Source organism: Antechinus flavipes, chromosome 4, assembly GCF_016432865.1.
Source record: "Antechinus flavipes isolate AdamAnt ecotype Samford, QLD, Australia chromosome 4, AdamAnt_v2, whole genome shotgun sequence".
Classification (NCBI taxonomy): domain Eukaryota; kingdom Metazoa; phylum Chordata; class Mammalia; order Dasyuromorphia; family Dasyuridae; genus Antechinus; species Antechinus flavipes.
Window position 1 is genome coordinate 11,686,055 of NC_067401.1, and position 15,001 is coordinate 11,701,055.

The 15,001-nt window shown below is 57.6% G+C and overlaps 1 protein-coding gene across 2 annotated transcripts in view; it reads left to right on the forward strand.

Moving 5' to 3' along the window:
* The window catches only part of VPS8 (VPS8 subunit of CORVET complex), a 121,284-nt gene that overhangs the window by 64,456 nt on the left and 41,827 nt on the right, over nt 1-15,001 (forward strand). For both annotated transcript variants that reach the window (XM_052000041.1, XM_052000042.1), the window contains exons 28-35: nt 193-264; nt 3,208-3,327; nt 3,919-3,975; nt 4,664-4,746; nt 5,449-5,533; nt 5,931-6,029; nt 7,234-7,323; nt 7,859-7,905. In XM_052000041.1, coding sequence (XP_051856001.1) covers nt 193-264; nt 3,208-3,327; nt 3,919-3,975; nt 4,664-4,746; nt 5,449-5,533; nt 5,931-6,029; nt 7,234-7,323; nt 7,859-7,905 — 653 coding nt within the window. The remainder of the gene's footprint in view (nt 1-192; nt 265-3,207; nt 3,328-3,918; nt 3,976-4,663; nt 4,747-5,448; nt 5,534-5,930; nt 6,030-7,233; nt 7,324-7,858; nt 7,906-15,001) is intronic.

The following is a 15,001-nucleotide window of genomic DNA, read 5'->3' on the forward strand; positions in this document are numbered from 1 at the left end:
CAGACTTCCCCCCACCATATCAGTGGATGCTCATTAAGCCTGTTTACAAAGAGAAGCCTCATATAGGGATAATTATCTTGTCTGTGAACTTATTTGCCATTTATTTATAGTTATTCCGGGGAATAACGTGGGACTGCCTCGGAAATGTGTAATTAGTGATTTGTAACGGAGAGCGTTCTTTCTCCTTTGTAGACTTTTGAAGATTTTAAAAATGACAAGCAGGCCCTGGAATACCAGCAGCGGATCGTGGACATCTTGCTGAAGGCAAGTAGGGTTGGGGTGTTTCGGACGATGCTCGGGGCGAGGGTCGGAAGTCGGAGCTGGCGGTCGTCCCCTCACTCGGGTTTGCTCCGGAGGAAGCCGACGAGGCGCTTCCGTTATCCCTGACGATCCAGGCGCTTTGTGGTTGTCAAGGGTGACACCATCCTCCCGTTAACCAAGGCTGCGATGACGTGTGACAGTTGATTAGGAAGGAAAGGAGTTGATCATCTCCGTCTAAATCTGGCTGGATTTGGGGAAAAGCTATTTTGAGACCCGAGCTGTTGTTCTAGTCACCACACAGACAATTTCCTTTCTTTATCTGCCGGGTCCCGGCCAGGCCTTTGTTAATCCCTAGGAGCCGGCAGCCCTTGGCTAGAGTGAACTTCCCTCCATATCCAGAAGAGCCGGAGGTGGTTTTGTACACGGGGATTCAGATCTGGCCACACTAGCTAGGGGACCTGGACAGGTTACTTCATTTCTGTCCGCCTCAGTTTTCTCCTCTGTAAAGGAGGACTATAACAGCACTCACTTCGCAAAGTTGCTGTGAAGATCAAAAGAGATCGTATCGGTAGAACATTTTGTTCTAGTTGTTAGCTGTTATTGAGTAGCTGAGCCAGGAATCATCCGCCCATTCTTCAGAGAAGAAAACAGTCTTGAATTAAAGAATAGACCCAGATTCGTATACTAGGAAATGGCAGCGCCGGATTAGAATCCAGGCCCTGTGACCCTGGTGCTATTTCCCAAAGCCACGTCGTCGGTCCACAAGCATCATTAAGCTCCTGTGGTGTGGCCTATGCTGGGCCCCGGCAGTGCAGAAAAGGGTTGCCTCCCATTCATTTATACATAAGAACGGATGCGGAAATAACTACAAGGTCATTGGGAGGCAGGAAGAACTCGGCCGGAGGGAGCACAGGTTGGGGTGGCCTGGAAGACGCCGGCCTGAGAAAGGCCCGAGAGAGACGTGGCCGGTGGATTTGCACTTGAGCGTCAGAGCTTCGCCCCTTGTTTTGGGCAGAAATCTCTTGTGTGGAGTATATGAGATGGTACATGGTGGGCCTCCTGGCAAGCCTCTGCTCTGGGGGTGTTGAGGGCTGCTTCTTTCTTTTTTTTAGTTTACCTTCAGGGGCAAGGTGGTTGTTGGTTTTTGAATGTAGCCCGGGAGCTCTGCTGCCCGGAGTGACCTCTGAGCTCTCCCCGGTGCCTGGGGCTCAGTCAGGGCCATCTGGGGACGCCGTCCCGGGCTCCTCGCCGGAGTAAAGCGGCAGCATCTCCCAGGCCGGCTCGCCGCCGGTAGTTCTCCCCGGGGCACGCCATCATGGGAGCGCCACTGAGCGGGGGCTCTGGCTTCCCAGCATGGCGAGGAGTTCGCCCTGATTGGCCGTTCACGCTGACCTTTTTTCCAGCTAATCACGGTGTTTCAAACTCCAGCTGTCTCAGATCTGTGAGCTGAGTATCTCTGACTCGGGCTTAGCTGTATAATTGCCATCATTTTCCATCTCAGTCCTCGGTTTTCTGATGATTGTAATGCGTCCAGAGCCCAAGGCCACAAATGTCACCCGATCTGCCCAGAACCGATAAGGAAAAGGGCCCGGGGAAGGGCCCGGCTGCACAGACTCGGGGCTTCGTGTAAGACCAAGAAACTCTAGGAAGAGCTGAGCCCAGCTCTGGGTTAGATGTCCCAAAAGGGGCTGAATCATCTTCTCTGAGCACAACAGAGAGGTCAGGATAAACCTTGGCCACGAGCACCGGGGGCAGTCAGCTGACGCAGTGGCTAGAGCACCGGCTCTGGAGTCAGGAGGACCCGAGTTCAAATCCAGCCTCAGGCACTTGGCACTTACTGTCTGTATGACCCTGAGCAAGCTACTTAACCCCTATTGCCTTAGATGACCAAGATGAGAATCAATAAAATTTCATTGTTGTGATTTTCTTCAAGAAAAGGGACCTTTTTAAAATAAGGAATTTAGTAAAAAGGGGAGAACCTTCGAGTCTCTTCAAGATGTCGGTTGTTAATAGTTTTCCTGTGTCTGGAAGATCCTTGAGTTCAGATGAAAATGCCAGGAAGACTCTGGAACTCGGCCAGAGGCCTAGAACTGAGCCTGGAACCTAGGGTCCCTGGGATAGAGCTGGGAGGGAGCTCAGAGGCCTTTGTGTGCCAGAGAGGTCCGGGGACTGGCCCAGTTACCTGGGGAGGGAACAGCAGAGTCAGACTGACTCCCAAGTCTTGTCCCTCATCATTTGGACCCCAGGAGCCAAAGTATTAACCTTCCCAGCGATCCCAGGCCCTCTGGCTGGCAGGGACCGCACCTCGTGGTGAGAAAGCCAAGGTTTGGAGGCTGAGGGCCAAAAGGGACGTAGCTAGTTCGTGGTCAGGCCCAGCACCAAAGCATCCTGGGAGCTTTTCATTAAGTTGCCTTAATGGGCTAGAAAGGCAGGAGAGATGCTCAAGGGCTTCTCCCCCACGCCCAGCAGTGTCAAGCTTCCGTCGGGGAGTCACCAGCCACTTAATAAGGGAAGAAGCCATCAGACACCCCAGCCAGGAGCCGAGTTGGGACGAAGTTGGGGCTCTCCCCTCGATGCCCCTTGCTGAGAGACAAGGATACCGGTGGGAAAGGGGGGGGCTTTGAGTGGATGAGACATGGCGGCCCGCCCACATGACAATTGTAGCTGCCACCCGTGGGGGAGTCGGCCTGGGAAGGTGGCAAAGGCAGAGCACGGTGTGGGCCTCAGCCAGTTAGTGCACACAGCAGGGGGCCAGGGCTGCTCGTCCTGGGGTCCTTGTCCTGTCGCACGCTTGCTCGGGCTGGCTTCTCCAGGTCCCGGGATCCTGGACTGAAGCACTTGGCGGGTGCAGCCCTGCCCCCCGGGCCGCTCCTCGTGGTCAGCCGCGGACCCTCCGCGATGGGGACTGTGTCGGGCCGGCCACACCGGGGTCCTTTCCCTCCCCAGGTCATGGTGGAAAATTCCGATTTTACTCCTTCCCAAGTCGGCTGCCTCTTCACCTTCCTCGCCCGACAGCTCGCCAAGCCCGACAACACGCTCTTCGTGAACAGGACGCTTTTTGACCAGGTGCGTGAGTCTGCCGCGAGAGCGGCCGGCCCTGGCACGCCCCCCGCCCTTGGCCTTCAGGACTGCTCCGTGGGGCGGGACAAACAAGCCTGGGCCCCATCGATCAGGCCCAGAATTGGAAACGGGGCTTCTGGGAACGGGAGCCTTTCTGCCCGGCTGCCGTCCCATGATGCAGTGGTGTCGGCCCGAGCTTCTCAGGAGCCCCAAAAGGCCCAGTAAGCACAGTCTCCCTCGGGGAGAAAGGGGGGAAGAGGAGAGCAGTTGGGCAGCGTCCTGGGGGCCCCGAGCAGGCCGGGGAAGCCGTGATCCGGCGCTTTGCACGCTTCTCAGCGGCTCAGCGGGGAAGGAATCATGGCACCTGCCAGTTCCACTCTCGAAGCCCTCGCTCCTTTTAGTTCAGACGAGGCAGAAAGCTCTCGCTCGGCATGTTGCCAAACTGCAGGCCAAACACGGCTCAGGTACAAATTAAGCTGTCAGCACAAATCCGGCCTGCTCCGGCCTGACGGCCCCTCTCGGGATTTAGAGAGAGTCTGGGAGCCCGGGAGGGGGAGGGGCCGCGGCCGCTGCAGCCAAGGTCTCTCCTTTGGGCAGGTGCTCGAGTTCCTCTGCAGCCCCGACGATGACTCCCGACACTCGGAGAGGCAGCAGGTAGGCCCGGCCCCCCCCCCACCTTTCTCCCCCCTCCCCCCCCGGATGTCGGGGGAAGGTGGCGTTACCGAGACAGCCTGACCCTTGCGGGGGCGCTCAGAGGGGGGGTGGGCCCCGGGGGCTCACAGTGGGACCCCAGGTCAGCCCGGAATTTAAGAGACTGGGGTCGCTCTCTGGCCTTTTGGAAATGGGGGAGGGGGCGGCTGCGGCACCTGCCCAGCCAGCTGAAGTCCAGCAGTGAGAGGTGAGAGCCTCGCTCCGTGTCTGCCTCCCCGGGCTGTGGGCCGATGCTCCCAGCCCTTCCCCCTCCCCCCCTCTGGACCGGCAGACCCGTCCTCCCCTCGTGCTCCCTCCTTTGCCTTTCTGGTCAGATCTGTGGTTGCCTGTGGGGAGCTCCTCCCATGAGCACCATCAGTACAGCTTGTCTCATTCAGGGGAAGTGAACAGAATAGCTGGAGATGTGTGGCCCGCTGGGCCAGCTAACAGGCTGGGGGACGCGGGGGCCTCCGGGCCAAGCTCTCTGCAGCCCTGGGTGGAGACATGAGCCTGGAGGAGGGGGAGCCCCGGCACCTAGAGGAGTCTCAGGGGGCAGAGGCCGGAACTGGTGCCCAGAATCTTGGACAGCTCTGGGGGTCACCCCCCCAGGTAGGCAAGACAGCCGGCTCACTGTCCTCTGCAATGTCTCCAGGTCCTCCTCGAGTTGCTCCAGGCCGGAGGGATCGTGCAGTTTGAGGAGAGCCGGCTCATCCGGATGGCCGAGAGAGCCGAGTTGTGAGTCACGCCCCCGTGGCCTTAGCCCCCACAGACCCCCTTCCCTGGCAGCCTTAGGCTCCCATTCCCTGGCCTGAAGGCATCCTCTTGTATTCTTGGAAGAGGTGCTGGTTAAAGAGCAGGACAGCCCAAAGAACGCCCGTGGGCCTGGAGGCCCTTGCGCAGGAACGCCCGAGCAGCTGGAAGCTGCCGGCCTCCCCCATAGCCAGAGGGCCGAGGGCCCGGGCGCCTCTGCACAAGCCCAGGACTCAGCCTCCAGCTCGCAGGACGCCCCGCCCTTTCTTGGCCTTTGCCATGAATTCCATGGTCCCTCTCAGGAGCGACCCTGGGAGCTCCCAGTATGGAGACTCCCTTTGCTGAAATAACTGAGCAACTCATCCATAACTTGTGATCTTGGGGACCCACTTGAGCTCTGCCCAGGCTTCCATCTCCTTCTCCCTTCAACTCACTGTTGGCCATTTTGTCAGCACCCCGGGTCTCCGAGGCTGGCCCTGCACGCACAGGACCGTGCTGCTAACAAAGCAGAGCAAGGGGCAGGCCGTCGGCCTCCATTTCTGTCTGGCGCCCCTGCCTCCCAAAACAGGATCCCTGAGGGACCCGGATGCCTTAGCCGAGCTTGTCATGAGCCCTGCCCGGCTGCTCCCCCCACCCCGGGCCTCCCTCAAGGGGGCTCGAGCCAAGTGCTTGTTTTCTTGTCCTCAGCTACCAAATTTGTGAGTTTATGTATGAACGAGAGCACCAGTACGACAAGATCATTGACTGCTACCTCCGGGACCCCCTGAGAGAGGTGAGCTTTCTCCTCCCGGGAGAGCAGGACCCTCTCCCTCAGGCAGGACCCCCAGAGGCCTTGAACTGCTCCCAAAACATGTTTCCCATGTCCCACCTCTCCCGCCCTGCTTTGGGCCAGGGTCCCCTACCTGTTTGTACTGAAAGCCTCTCTGGCCGGCCCCGGGCCTGAGACTGCCCTGACCAAGGGGGCTGTTCCTGATATGGAGAGCAGGGGGGGCGGCCTGGAGGGAGGGCAAGGATGAGGAAGGAGGCTGGAGCAGGACCCAGATAATCCAGAAAAGAAGGGGAGTGGGGGCGCCCAGCAGTGGGGGACGTCGCGGTCAGGGCTGCCCTTCCAGAAACCCCTTTGGGCCTGGGGAGCTGAGAGCCTCAGCCCGGCCCCTCCTGCCTTTCAGGAAGAGGTGTTCAACTACGTCCACAACATCCTGTCCATTCCCGGGCACAGCCCCGAGGAGAAGCAGGCCGTGTGGCAGAAGGCCATGCAGCACATCGAGGTAAGGCCCCCGACCGGTCCGTTTGTTGTTGCTCTCGTTTGTGCCTCCCTCTGGGCTGCCCCGACACCCGCAGGCTTCTTTCCCAGCCCCCTTTGGGCCTCTGGACCACCTCTGATGGAGGTGGAGTCGCCCCCACCTGCCCCCACCCAAAGGGCCGAATCACTTCCTCCCCGTGGCCCTTGTTTTTGGGCCGTTTTTCTGACCTTACTGAGGAGTCACCAAGGCGGGCTTTCCCAGCATTCCCTGCCCCGGCCTGGGCCCCCGGGGGAGGGGGAGAGCTGGGTCCATGAGCTCCCTCAGAGAAGCCAGAAGTTCCCGGAACATGGCCGCTGGCAGTTTGTAGGGGGAGCAGCGGGGGGTCTGTTGGTGCCCGCTCTGGCCCCTGCTCGACACGTGCCGCCCGAGGCCGTTTCCAGAGGCTCCTCAGCGTCCCCCGCTCGGGGTCAGGCAGGGATGGCGAGAGAGGGGCCTGCCTGGGCACAGAGACTCCGGATATCAGCCCCCCCAGCCTCGGGCCGGGCTGCTCCCCCAAGAAAGGCTGTGTGCAGCGGCCGGAAAGCGGTGCCCTTTTTCCCCTTGAGTGCCCCCCCCCGCCCTCTGTCTCCCGGGGCACCCTCTGTGAGCCGCAGGCCCCGCTCTGCCCCACGGGCCGCCGGGAGGGGGCTGCAGCCTGGAGGGAAGGAGGGGCCTCTGTTTTATGCCTAAAATGACTCGAAATGAATTAATCACCAAGAAAACGGATTCCTCAGCAAAAAGCCGGTGCTGGAGAAGCAGGAATTGTTCTTGGGCGGCTGCTTATTTCTGCTCCCCGGCTCTTTTGTTTTCTCCTCCATCTGCACTTTTTTTCACCTTGGAGTTTCTTAATGTCATTTGATGCCGCGCGGATGATCAAGTCAGGGCTTTGTGCGGCTCCCCCTAGAGAGGGGAAGGACTTGGGCCCCCTCATTCAGGCTCCCATGTCCCAACGCTGGGCCGGATTTCTGCTCGGGGGCCGAGTATTCTCAGCAGAGCCAAAGCTTGAGCCCCTCCCCAGACCCCGGCACCTCCGCTTTCTTCCATGTCTCCGGCCGAGCCCATTTCTGGCCCGAGGGGTCTCTGACCGTCCCCTGACGTCAGCTCACAGAACGGTCAGATCACAGATTGTGACAGATTGTTTTCAGCCGGGAAATGTAAACATTACATTGAGCATTTTCTCTCTGTCCAGGAGCTCGTGGCTCTGAACCCCTGCAAAGCAGCCGAGCTGGTGGCCACCCATTTCTCTGGGCAGGTTGAGGCGGTCATCCAGAAACTCCAGGTGAGGACAAAGGCGCCTCGCTAGGAGCGAGTGGGGGGCGGGGGCTCCGGTCAGTCTGAGCGTTGCCATCTTGTCTGGGCTGTTGGTCCCCGCAGGCAGGGCCTTGGGCCCCACGGGCAGGTCTTGTTGGTCCCCGCGGGCAGGGCCATCCGACCCATCGGTCTCCACTGGCGGGCTTGATCCCCGTGGGCAGGGCTTTGGTCCCGTGGGCAGGGCCGTTGGTACGGCTTTCAGGGCCAATGACTACAGCTCTCCTTGAGGTAGTCGTGGGCCTCTCAGCCCGAAGAGAGGGGGGGATGCTCCTGGCGGGTAAAAAGATTTCACCAGATTCTCCTGGGGGAGGGAGGGCAGGGAGGCCCCTTCTACCTTCTCTCCAACCTTGCTCAGAGGGCTCGGGAGCCAGGGCCCAGGAGCTGGCCGGAGCCCCAGGGGACCCTCACAAGCCTGCCTGGGCGCCGGCCTCGGGGCGCGCCCTCTAGGAGCTTTCGCTGGCCGCTAACTGGGTTTTAATGCTCCTTGTTTGTTTCCCCCTCAGAACCCGTTTCTGCTCTTCCAGTTTCTGAGGAGCCTCCTTGACCCAAGGTGAGTGGGGGGGTTCCCTCAGACTGGGCCAGACCATCTCCCCCATCTCGGCCTTTGGGCACGTTTTGCCCTGGGGAGCCTGGCAGCCGTGTCCTGCAAAGGCCTGATTCAGCAGGGTGGCCGCCTGCCATAGAGTGCCCTCACCTCAGAGAGGGGCCCTGCCCCTGGCCGGGCACTGTGGGGCGGGGGGGACTGGTAGGAGGCAGGGTTCAAGTCCAGTTGGGTCCTGGCCAGCACTGTCTGAAGCGTCCCCAGCCTCCCCTGGGCCCTCTGAGCTCGCTCATCTCGATCCCCCACAAATGGCTGCGTTTCTGAGAGCCGGTTCTGACCGCCTGCTCCAGCCCATTTGTAAATGTCCTGGAGAGAGGAGCAGGGATGGAATCCTTCCCGGGCAGCGCCAGCTCCCTCCTCGGGGCCATCTGAGAGTTGGCGCGGAGTCGCCTGAATTGGAAAGTGACCTTTCCAGTGGGAAGGTCCCCAGGGACCTTTGTGGGGAGGGGGCCATCAGCGCCTCCCAGCCATCTCCCATCAGGTCACAGGCAGGCAGGGATCAGATGGGAGCTTCCGGAGATGCCCTTGCTTTGCTGTTACTTCCATTTAAACTGTGACTTAGGCAAGACAGGCTTTGTTCTTGGGTCCTAGGCCTGGCCAGGTCCCTGCTCCCCTGAAACCCACCTCCTGAGGACCCCCTGCACCTCCTCTTGGGCAGGGGGCCTTGGCGTAGCCAGCACTTGTGGGCAGGCTCCCGTGCCTCCTTTTGACCCCTTCCTCATGGATCTCCTCCGGATTGTGTCCCCAGATAATTGTGCCTGGAGGAGCCCAGCTGCCCCCAGACTTCCCTTCACCTCCATCCAGATCATTCCTCAGCCCTTCCACTGAGGATGCTCCCCCTCTCACCCCCTTCTGCCCACAGACCCGCTGAGAACTTTTCTGGGCTTGGGGCCGGCCTGGGGGTACCGGGGGGGGGCAGATCCAGGGTGGCAGAATCCTTGCGCTTTCCTGGTTTGCCCCAGTGGCCACCACCCACTTTGGGGGGCCAGGCTTTCGGCTTTGTTTTCTCAGTGTTTCCTTAAGGAACATCAGGAAGCAACTCTGAGGCTCTGATTGAATTCTCCCGCTGGTCTCTTGGGGGCCACAGCCAAGTTACCCCAATTATCCTGCTTAATGCAAAGAATTGAGCCGGAGAATTAATCGACCTACAGAGACTAGGGGGACAAATGCACACAGAAGGACTGGGAGGCTGAAGCTTCCCGAGCACCTTTCTTGCCTGATTAGAGATTCTAAAGGATTTGCATCCTCGGCCTTCTGTGGCTTGGGATGGCTCCTCCCCGAAGCAGCCCCCGAGGCCTGCTCGGCTCCCTTTGTGTGGCTCTGGGGTACAGAAGGACGGGGACAGGGGGCTGGGCCAGTGAAGGGCCGACGGCCACAGTCTCCTCCCACCACCACCACTGGAGCTCTAGCCTTTGGGGTGATGGGAGGGGGCTGCATTTCCAAGCCCTTTTCATTATGTTCAGATGAACAACGGGGAGGTGTCAGGAACGAGGGATTTGATGGAGGCAAATAGAGTTTCCAGAGGTTGATTCTACGCTGGCCTCCTGCAGAGTCCGCATTTGGGCTCCCAGGGTTTATTGGGAAGGCGCACTACAAGATGGGCCGCCTCGGTTTGGGAAACAGCCTGCTCTCCATCTGCGACTGAGCCGGCTTCTCTTCCAGCTGGGGAGCTCAGGACGCTGGGGACGCTTGGGACGCTTATTCTCTTTTGTGCCTTGTGGAATCGCGGGGCCAATGGCTAATTCCAGAGCTCTGGGCCTGGGGAGGAGAGGGGGTAGATAAGGCTGAGTCCTTCACTTTTGTGTTTGCTGTCTGGGGCCTGGGACTGTGATGATGGGGAGGAATCAAAGCAGCCTCCGCCCCTCGGTCTGCCCCGATTGCCTCTCAGGCCTTCCCGTGGGAATGGAGTCTGAGGCAGGCCCCGCCAGACCTTTTTGGGGGACGGCATCTACATTTCTGAGTGTGTGCCCCCAACCCGTGTATGCTCCCTTTGTGTACTGTGCTCTAAATCACATATGTTACAGACTTTTTGCAAAGAATAGAAATGAAGAGTTTGAGATGATGAGAGTCAGGAGGGACCCCTTGGAGTAGGAGGGTCGTGGGGGTCAGGAGGCTGCAAGTGCACAGTCAGACCTACTCCAAGGAAATCGCTCTGGTGGCTGGTGGGAATGGGTTGGCAAGGGGGATCGCCACCGTGAAGGACACGGGAGGGCCTACGGAACCGTGAGATGCTGGGGACCAGGTGCTTCCCAAGGCTCCTTCTGGCTCTGCCTTCTGGGATCCCGGCTCCCAGAGTGCTGGGGGGAAAGTGCTGCCCACAAGTAAGGTCCTCCTCACACCAGCCTGTCGCCTTCTTGGTCATTGACTGATCAGACCCCATTTTGTGGAGCTGCTCCCTCCTTGAAATGGCCTCGGGCCCTCAGCTCCTCTGCCCGACTCTGCCCTCCCCCCTTGTCTTTTCAACCTTACATCAGCTACCTCCCAAAACCCACTCTTCTCATCGTCTCGTCAAGGTGCCCTATTCCTTTCTCTGCAGGTCTCATCCCCTCTGGGCCTTCTCCTTCTAGGGCTTCTCTGCCAGTTCTTCCACACAGCCTCTCCCTTGGGGCTTCAGGGTTTCCTCAAGGTCTTTCGGCTCCTGGCGGGGCTCCACCATCCGTCGCCCCCTTCTCTTTTTTTTTTTTTTTAATTTTTATTTAATAATTACTTTATATTGACAGAATCCATGCCAGGGTAATTTTTTTTTTACAACATTATCCCTTGCACTCATTTCTGTTCCGATTTTTTCCCCCTCCCTCCCTCCACCCCCTCCCCTAGATGGCAAGCAGTCCTTTATATGTTAGATATGTTGCAGTATATCCTAGATACAATATATGTTTGCAGAACCGAACAGTTCTCTTGTTGCATAGGGAGAATTGGATTCAGAAGGTAGAAATAACCCGGGAACGTCGCCCCCTTCTCTTGCTCGTGACCAGCCTCTGGAGGGCCTGAGGGCTTCTGCAGCGCTTCACACGTTACCACAGGCCTGGTCAGAGGGGCTCGTGGTCTCCTACACACTCACACGGCCTACAGAAAGGGCTTTGCCACGTGAAAGCAGAGCTATCGTCATTATTAACAGGGCCCTCATCCTTTCCTTTCTTTCAACATCTTCCCTCTTTGGAGTGACCTTGAAACTCATTCCACCCTTTCCCACCACCTACTGTTTGCCGTGCCCAGCACTTTCCTCCCCTCTCCGTCATCCCATGTGGCCACTTTTTCATTGAATTCGCTAAACATAAAGGTCATTATTACTTGGTTTTGTAGAACCTTGTCAGGGTCTTGGCCAGATTTCCGTGCTCGGCCCTCTCCAAGAGGCCTTAAGTTCAGCCCTCTCCTTTGTGATAGCCTCGCCTGTCCCTACGTGAGCCCCAAAAGACAGCCCGAGATCCCACGATGCAACACTTTTGGTTCGCCTCCACCAGCTTCCCAAAGTGCTTCTCCAAAGACGATCTTCTTCCATTAATCGGGTCTCTCTTGTCCCATTTCCTCTGAATGTCAGGATGGCAGGTTTCATTTCCCCCCAGGTTTGTTTCAGCGTCTTAGACAAGCATCTCCTGGTTAGAAGCTAAATTTGCATTTGTTCAGTCTAACAATGTGTACGTTGAAGCCCCAGATGGAAGCACAATCCTTTCAAGGAAACCAGTTTTTTCTTATTTGTTTACCCTTTACTTACATGTATTCTTTTTTGTTCCCCGCCATACCAGGCCTTGATAAGCTTGATTTCAATCCTGTATCATCTTGCATGGCACTGGATTTAAATCTGCCCAGTGATGGTTATCTGAATAACACTTGGGCCCCAGATGGCTTTTGATGAATGGTTTTCTAATGTTTTTTTACATCATTTTAGGTCTTCCCAAAAAAATGGGTAGTTTGGTGAGTTTCAGTGGTTTTTTTTCCCAATACCCGGAAAGTCACAAAGACAGTCTGTTAAACACCTTTTGGAGTTACCTTTTTAAAATTCAGTTTCTTCACTACGTGTGCCCTGATTTTCCTCCCCCACCGAATGATAATTTTTAAAATACTGTTTAACAAATTCATCATCTCCTTCTGCATCTGGGAAGTCCCAGCTTGCTCCCTGCACTCCCCATCTAGGACATTGTGTCCCACCCTCATGCCTTTGCCTACGTCCTTCAGGCCTTCCTGAAGGCTCTACCTCTGCCTTTCTTCCAGGCCGGTCTTTTGCTCTAACCCTCCCTCCCTCCTCCCGCAGCATGCCCCAGTGGTTAGTATCTGTCCATCCCTGAAACTAGCCTGGTGCATTATGGGTATTTTGTACAGCCTTACAGTATAAAGTGTTGAATGAATGAAGCCGGGTCTCATTGGCGTGGGGAGATCCAACTACTTCCTCTGACTGTACGGTTTTCCTTCGACTCTTCATGGAGGGGCTGCCCAAAGGGCTGGGGGCCTTCCCGTTCTTGGGCTCATTTTTGCATTCTGAGCTAACCCTCCAGCTGTCCATTATCTCTCATTCCCGACATGTGGCTGGTTTGCCCCTTTCTCCGGCCTTGTCCGATACAGGGGAAAGTATGCTAGCTCTAGAACCTGGGCCCAAATCCTGACTTGGCTGCTTAAAACCTGGGCTGTTTCCCCACTCTGGACCTCAGTTTCCTCATTTGTAAAATGGGGGAATTACAGGATGAGGAGCCGTCACTAGTTGGCCATATAATGCACCTTCTCTGCGCGTTTCATGTCCCCAGCAGCCGTACGTCACGAGTCCTGCTGTTCTGTGATCTGGGGCCACAGATGTCCCTGGGACGTTATCGCTGTTCCAAAGGTGAGCCCGGCTTGGCCGGTCTCGTCCTCCCATCAGTCCTGGGCCCATCTCGTTGTCCAGTGATGGTCCCTCTCAAGCTGAGCAGACAGGACTGGCAGAGGAGGTCTCCGGGGGCACAGTGGGAGCTTGTCCTTCCCCGTATGGCTGCGCCGGTGGGCTCCAGGAGGCCTGCGTGCGCACGGGGACAAGCTTCCCCAGCGGAACGCCGCCCTCCGCTAGCGGGGCATCCATGGCGGAAGCTCACCTGGAGACCTGCCCAGCGTTTTCCTTATTCCCTGGTTGGAGGGCGGTGATTGAGCTCAGTCACAAAGACAAATGGTTCTTTCCATTCTTAATGTCATTAGCTCTTGTTGCTCTTCGCTTATGAAGTCCGTCCACACCTCTGCTGTGGGAGTAATTGGAGCCGGATAATTTCTTTTTCATGAGCACCAGGGGATAAATCACTTTGCTGAGGTGGTCAATTATACTAAGTCAAGAGAAGCAAAGGCTCCCCGGGCTCCTGGAGCAGACGGGGCGGGGAGCAGGCCTCCTGTTAGCTCCCGATTTCCCAGTGGGAGCCTGACAGTCAGGTGAAGGTTAGTGAGCGTGTTCGGGCCCCTGTGCCTTGTGGGAGTTTGGAAAGGATGATTGTGGCCACAGAAAGAAATCCTGGTCGATAGCCACACGGCAAAGTGAGGAGGGGTCCAGAAGCATCCGCTCTGGCTTTTTGTTCCAGCACCAGCCTACATCCAAAAGTAGCACAGTTCTAGGAGCATTTATTAGGCACCTGTTGTGTACCAGGCCCTTGAGCAAAGACAAAACGGACAAAAACAAAAAATGTCCTCAGGGACAAGGAATATTCTGCTGGAAAAAATAGAACACATTGAGAGAGAAATGTAAAACACATGCATTGGTGATGTGGGGAGGGGCTGCAGCCTGAGCTGAGAGAGGGCAGCTCCTCGCTACGGGTCATTATTCTGCACTTGGCACATGTGTCCCGGGCCCAGGAGACACCAGGGAAAACGAAAGAGGCCCTGCCCGCAGGGAGCCCCTGGGAGAGCACAGCCCATAAATAGCCAGCGTGGGCCCGAGCCCCTCTGCCCCGGAGCCGGCGTTCAGACCAGGAGGACGGAAGTGTGCTGAGGAGGACTGAGAACAAACGAGGAGCAGCTAAATCTGGGGGAGCTCGGGCAGAGAGAGGTCTGAGCATCCTGAGAATGTGGAGTCGGGCTCCGGTGTCTGACATGGCTGGACCAGCGTCCTGACAGAGACCGTGTTGTACGGGACGAACCGAAGAGCTGGACTGGACCGGGCTGGACCTCAGGGGGCTAGGGCTGAAAAGCCAAATTGGAGCAAGCTTGTGATGGACTGAACCATCCTCAGGACAAGAAGGCGCTCCCAGAGCTGATGGGCATCTGGCGGTGTCAGTGCCTGGGGCACCGGGCCCGGAAGCAAGAGGACCCTTTGCCCTTGGACCCTGTTTGCAAGCTGTATGATCCAGGGTGAGTCATCCGTAAATAAGCTGCAGAAGGCAATGGCCAATCCCTCCATATCCTTGCCAAGAAGACCCCAAAGAGGGTCACAGAGCTGGCCACGACTGACCTGACTTGGTAATGAGAAAAGTTGGGTAGATGGACGGGGCGAGGGAGGAGAGGGTCAGCTCAGGTCATATGGGAAAATGGCTTTGCCAGCGACGTGTCGGAGACATCCCACAACACCCATGTGCTGACCTGGGAGAGACAGGAGGAGGGTCCCAGCGAGGGCCACAGCTGGCCCCCACGCAGCTCACCCTGGGGCACAGGCCACCCAGTGAAGATTAGAATGGGGAAGGGGGGGGTTCTTTATGGGCATGTGGGGTGCTGGTCAGCAGAGACCGGGTGAGGTCAGGGTGACACTAACCAGAGAGGGAGAAGAGAAGGCGGCCTGGGACACAATCTCAAGGACCCTCTGCAGTCAGGGGGCAGCCCAGGAGCGGCAAGCGAGACGGAGGGACTGGGGGCAGCCTGATGCCCAGGGAGAGCACGGGGTCAGTGCGGGGTCCGAGGACAGCGCCTCCCTTTGGGAGTCACACAGAGGGAGTGTCAGGGAACACCGAGGCTGAAGCCAGCCGGTGCAAAGTTGGTGTAGACGGCTTCACAAGGAGTTTGGCTGAGACCGGGATCCCGGTCACCCGTCATCCAATCTAATACAGCTTTTGTCGGCCCTTCTCTGCCACTCGCAAGAGGAGTATCTTTTCAGGCCATTTTTAAGGGA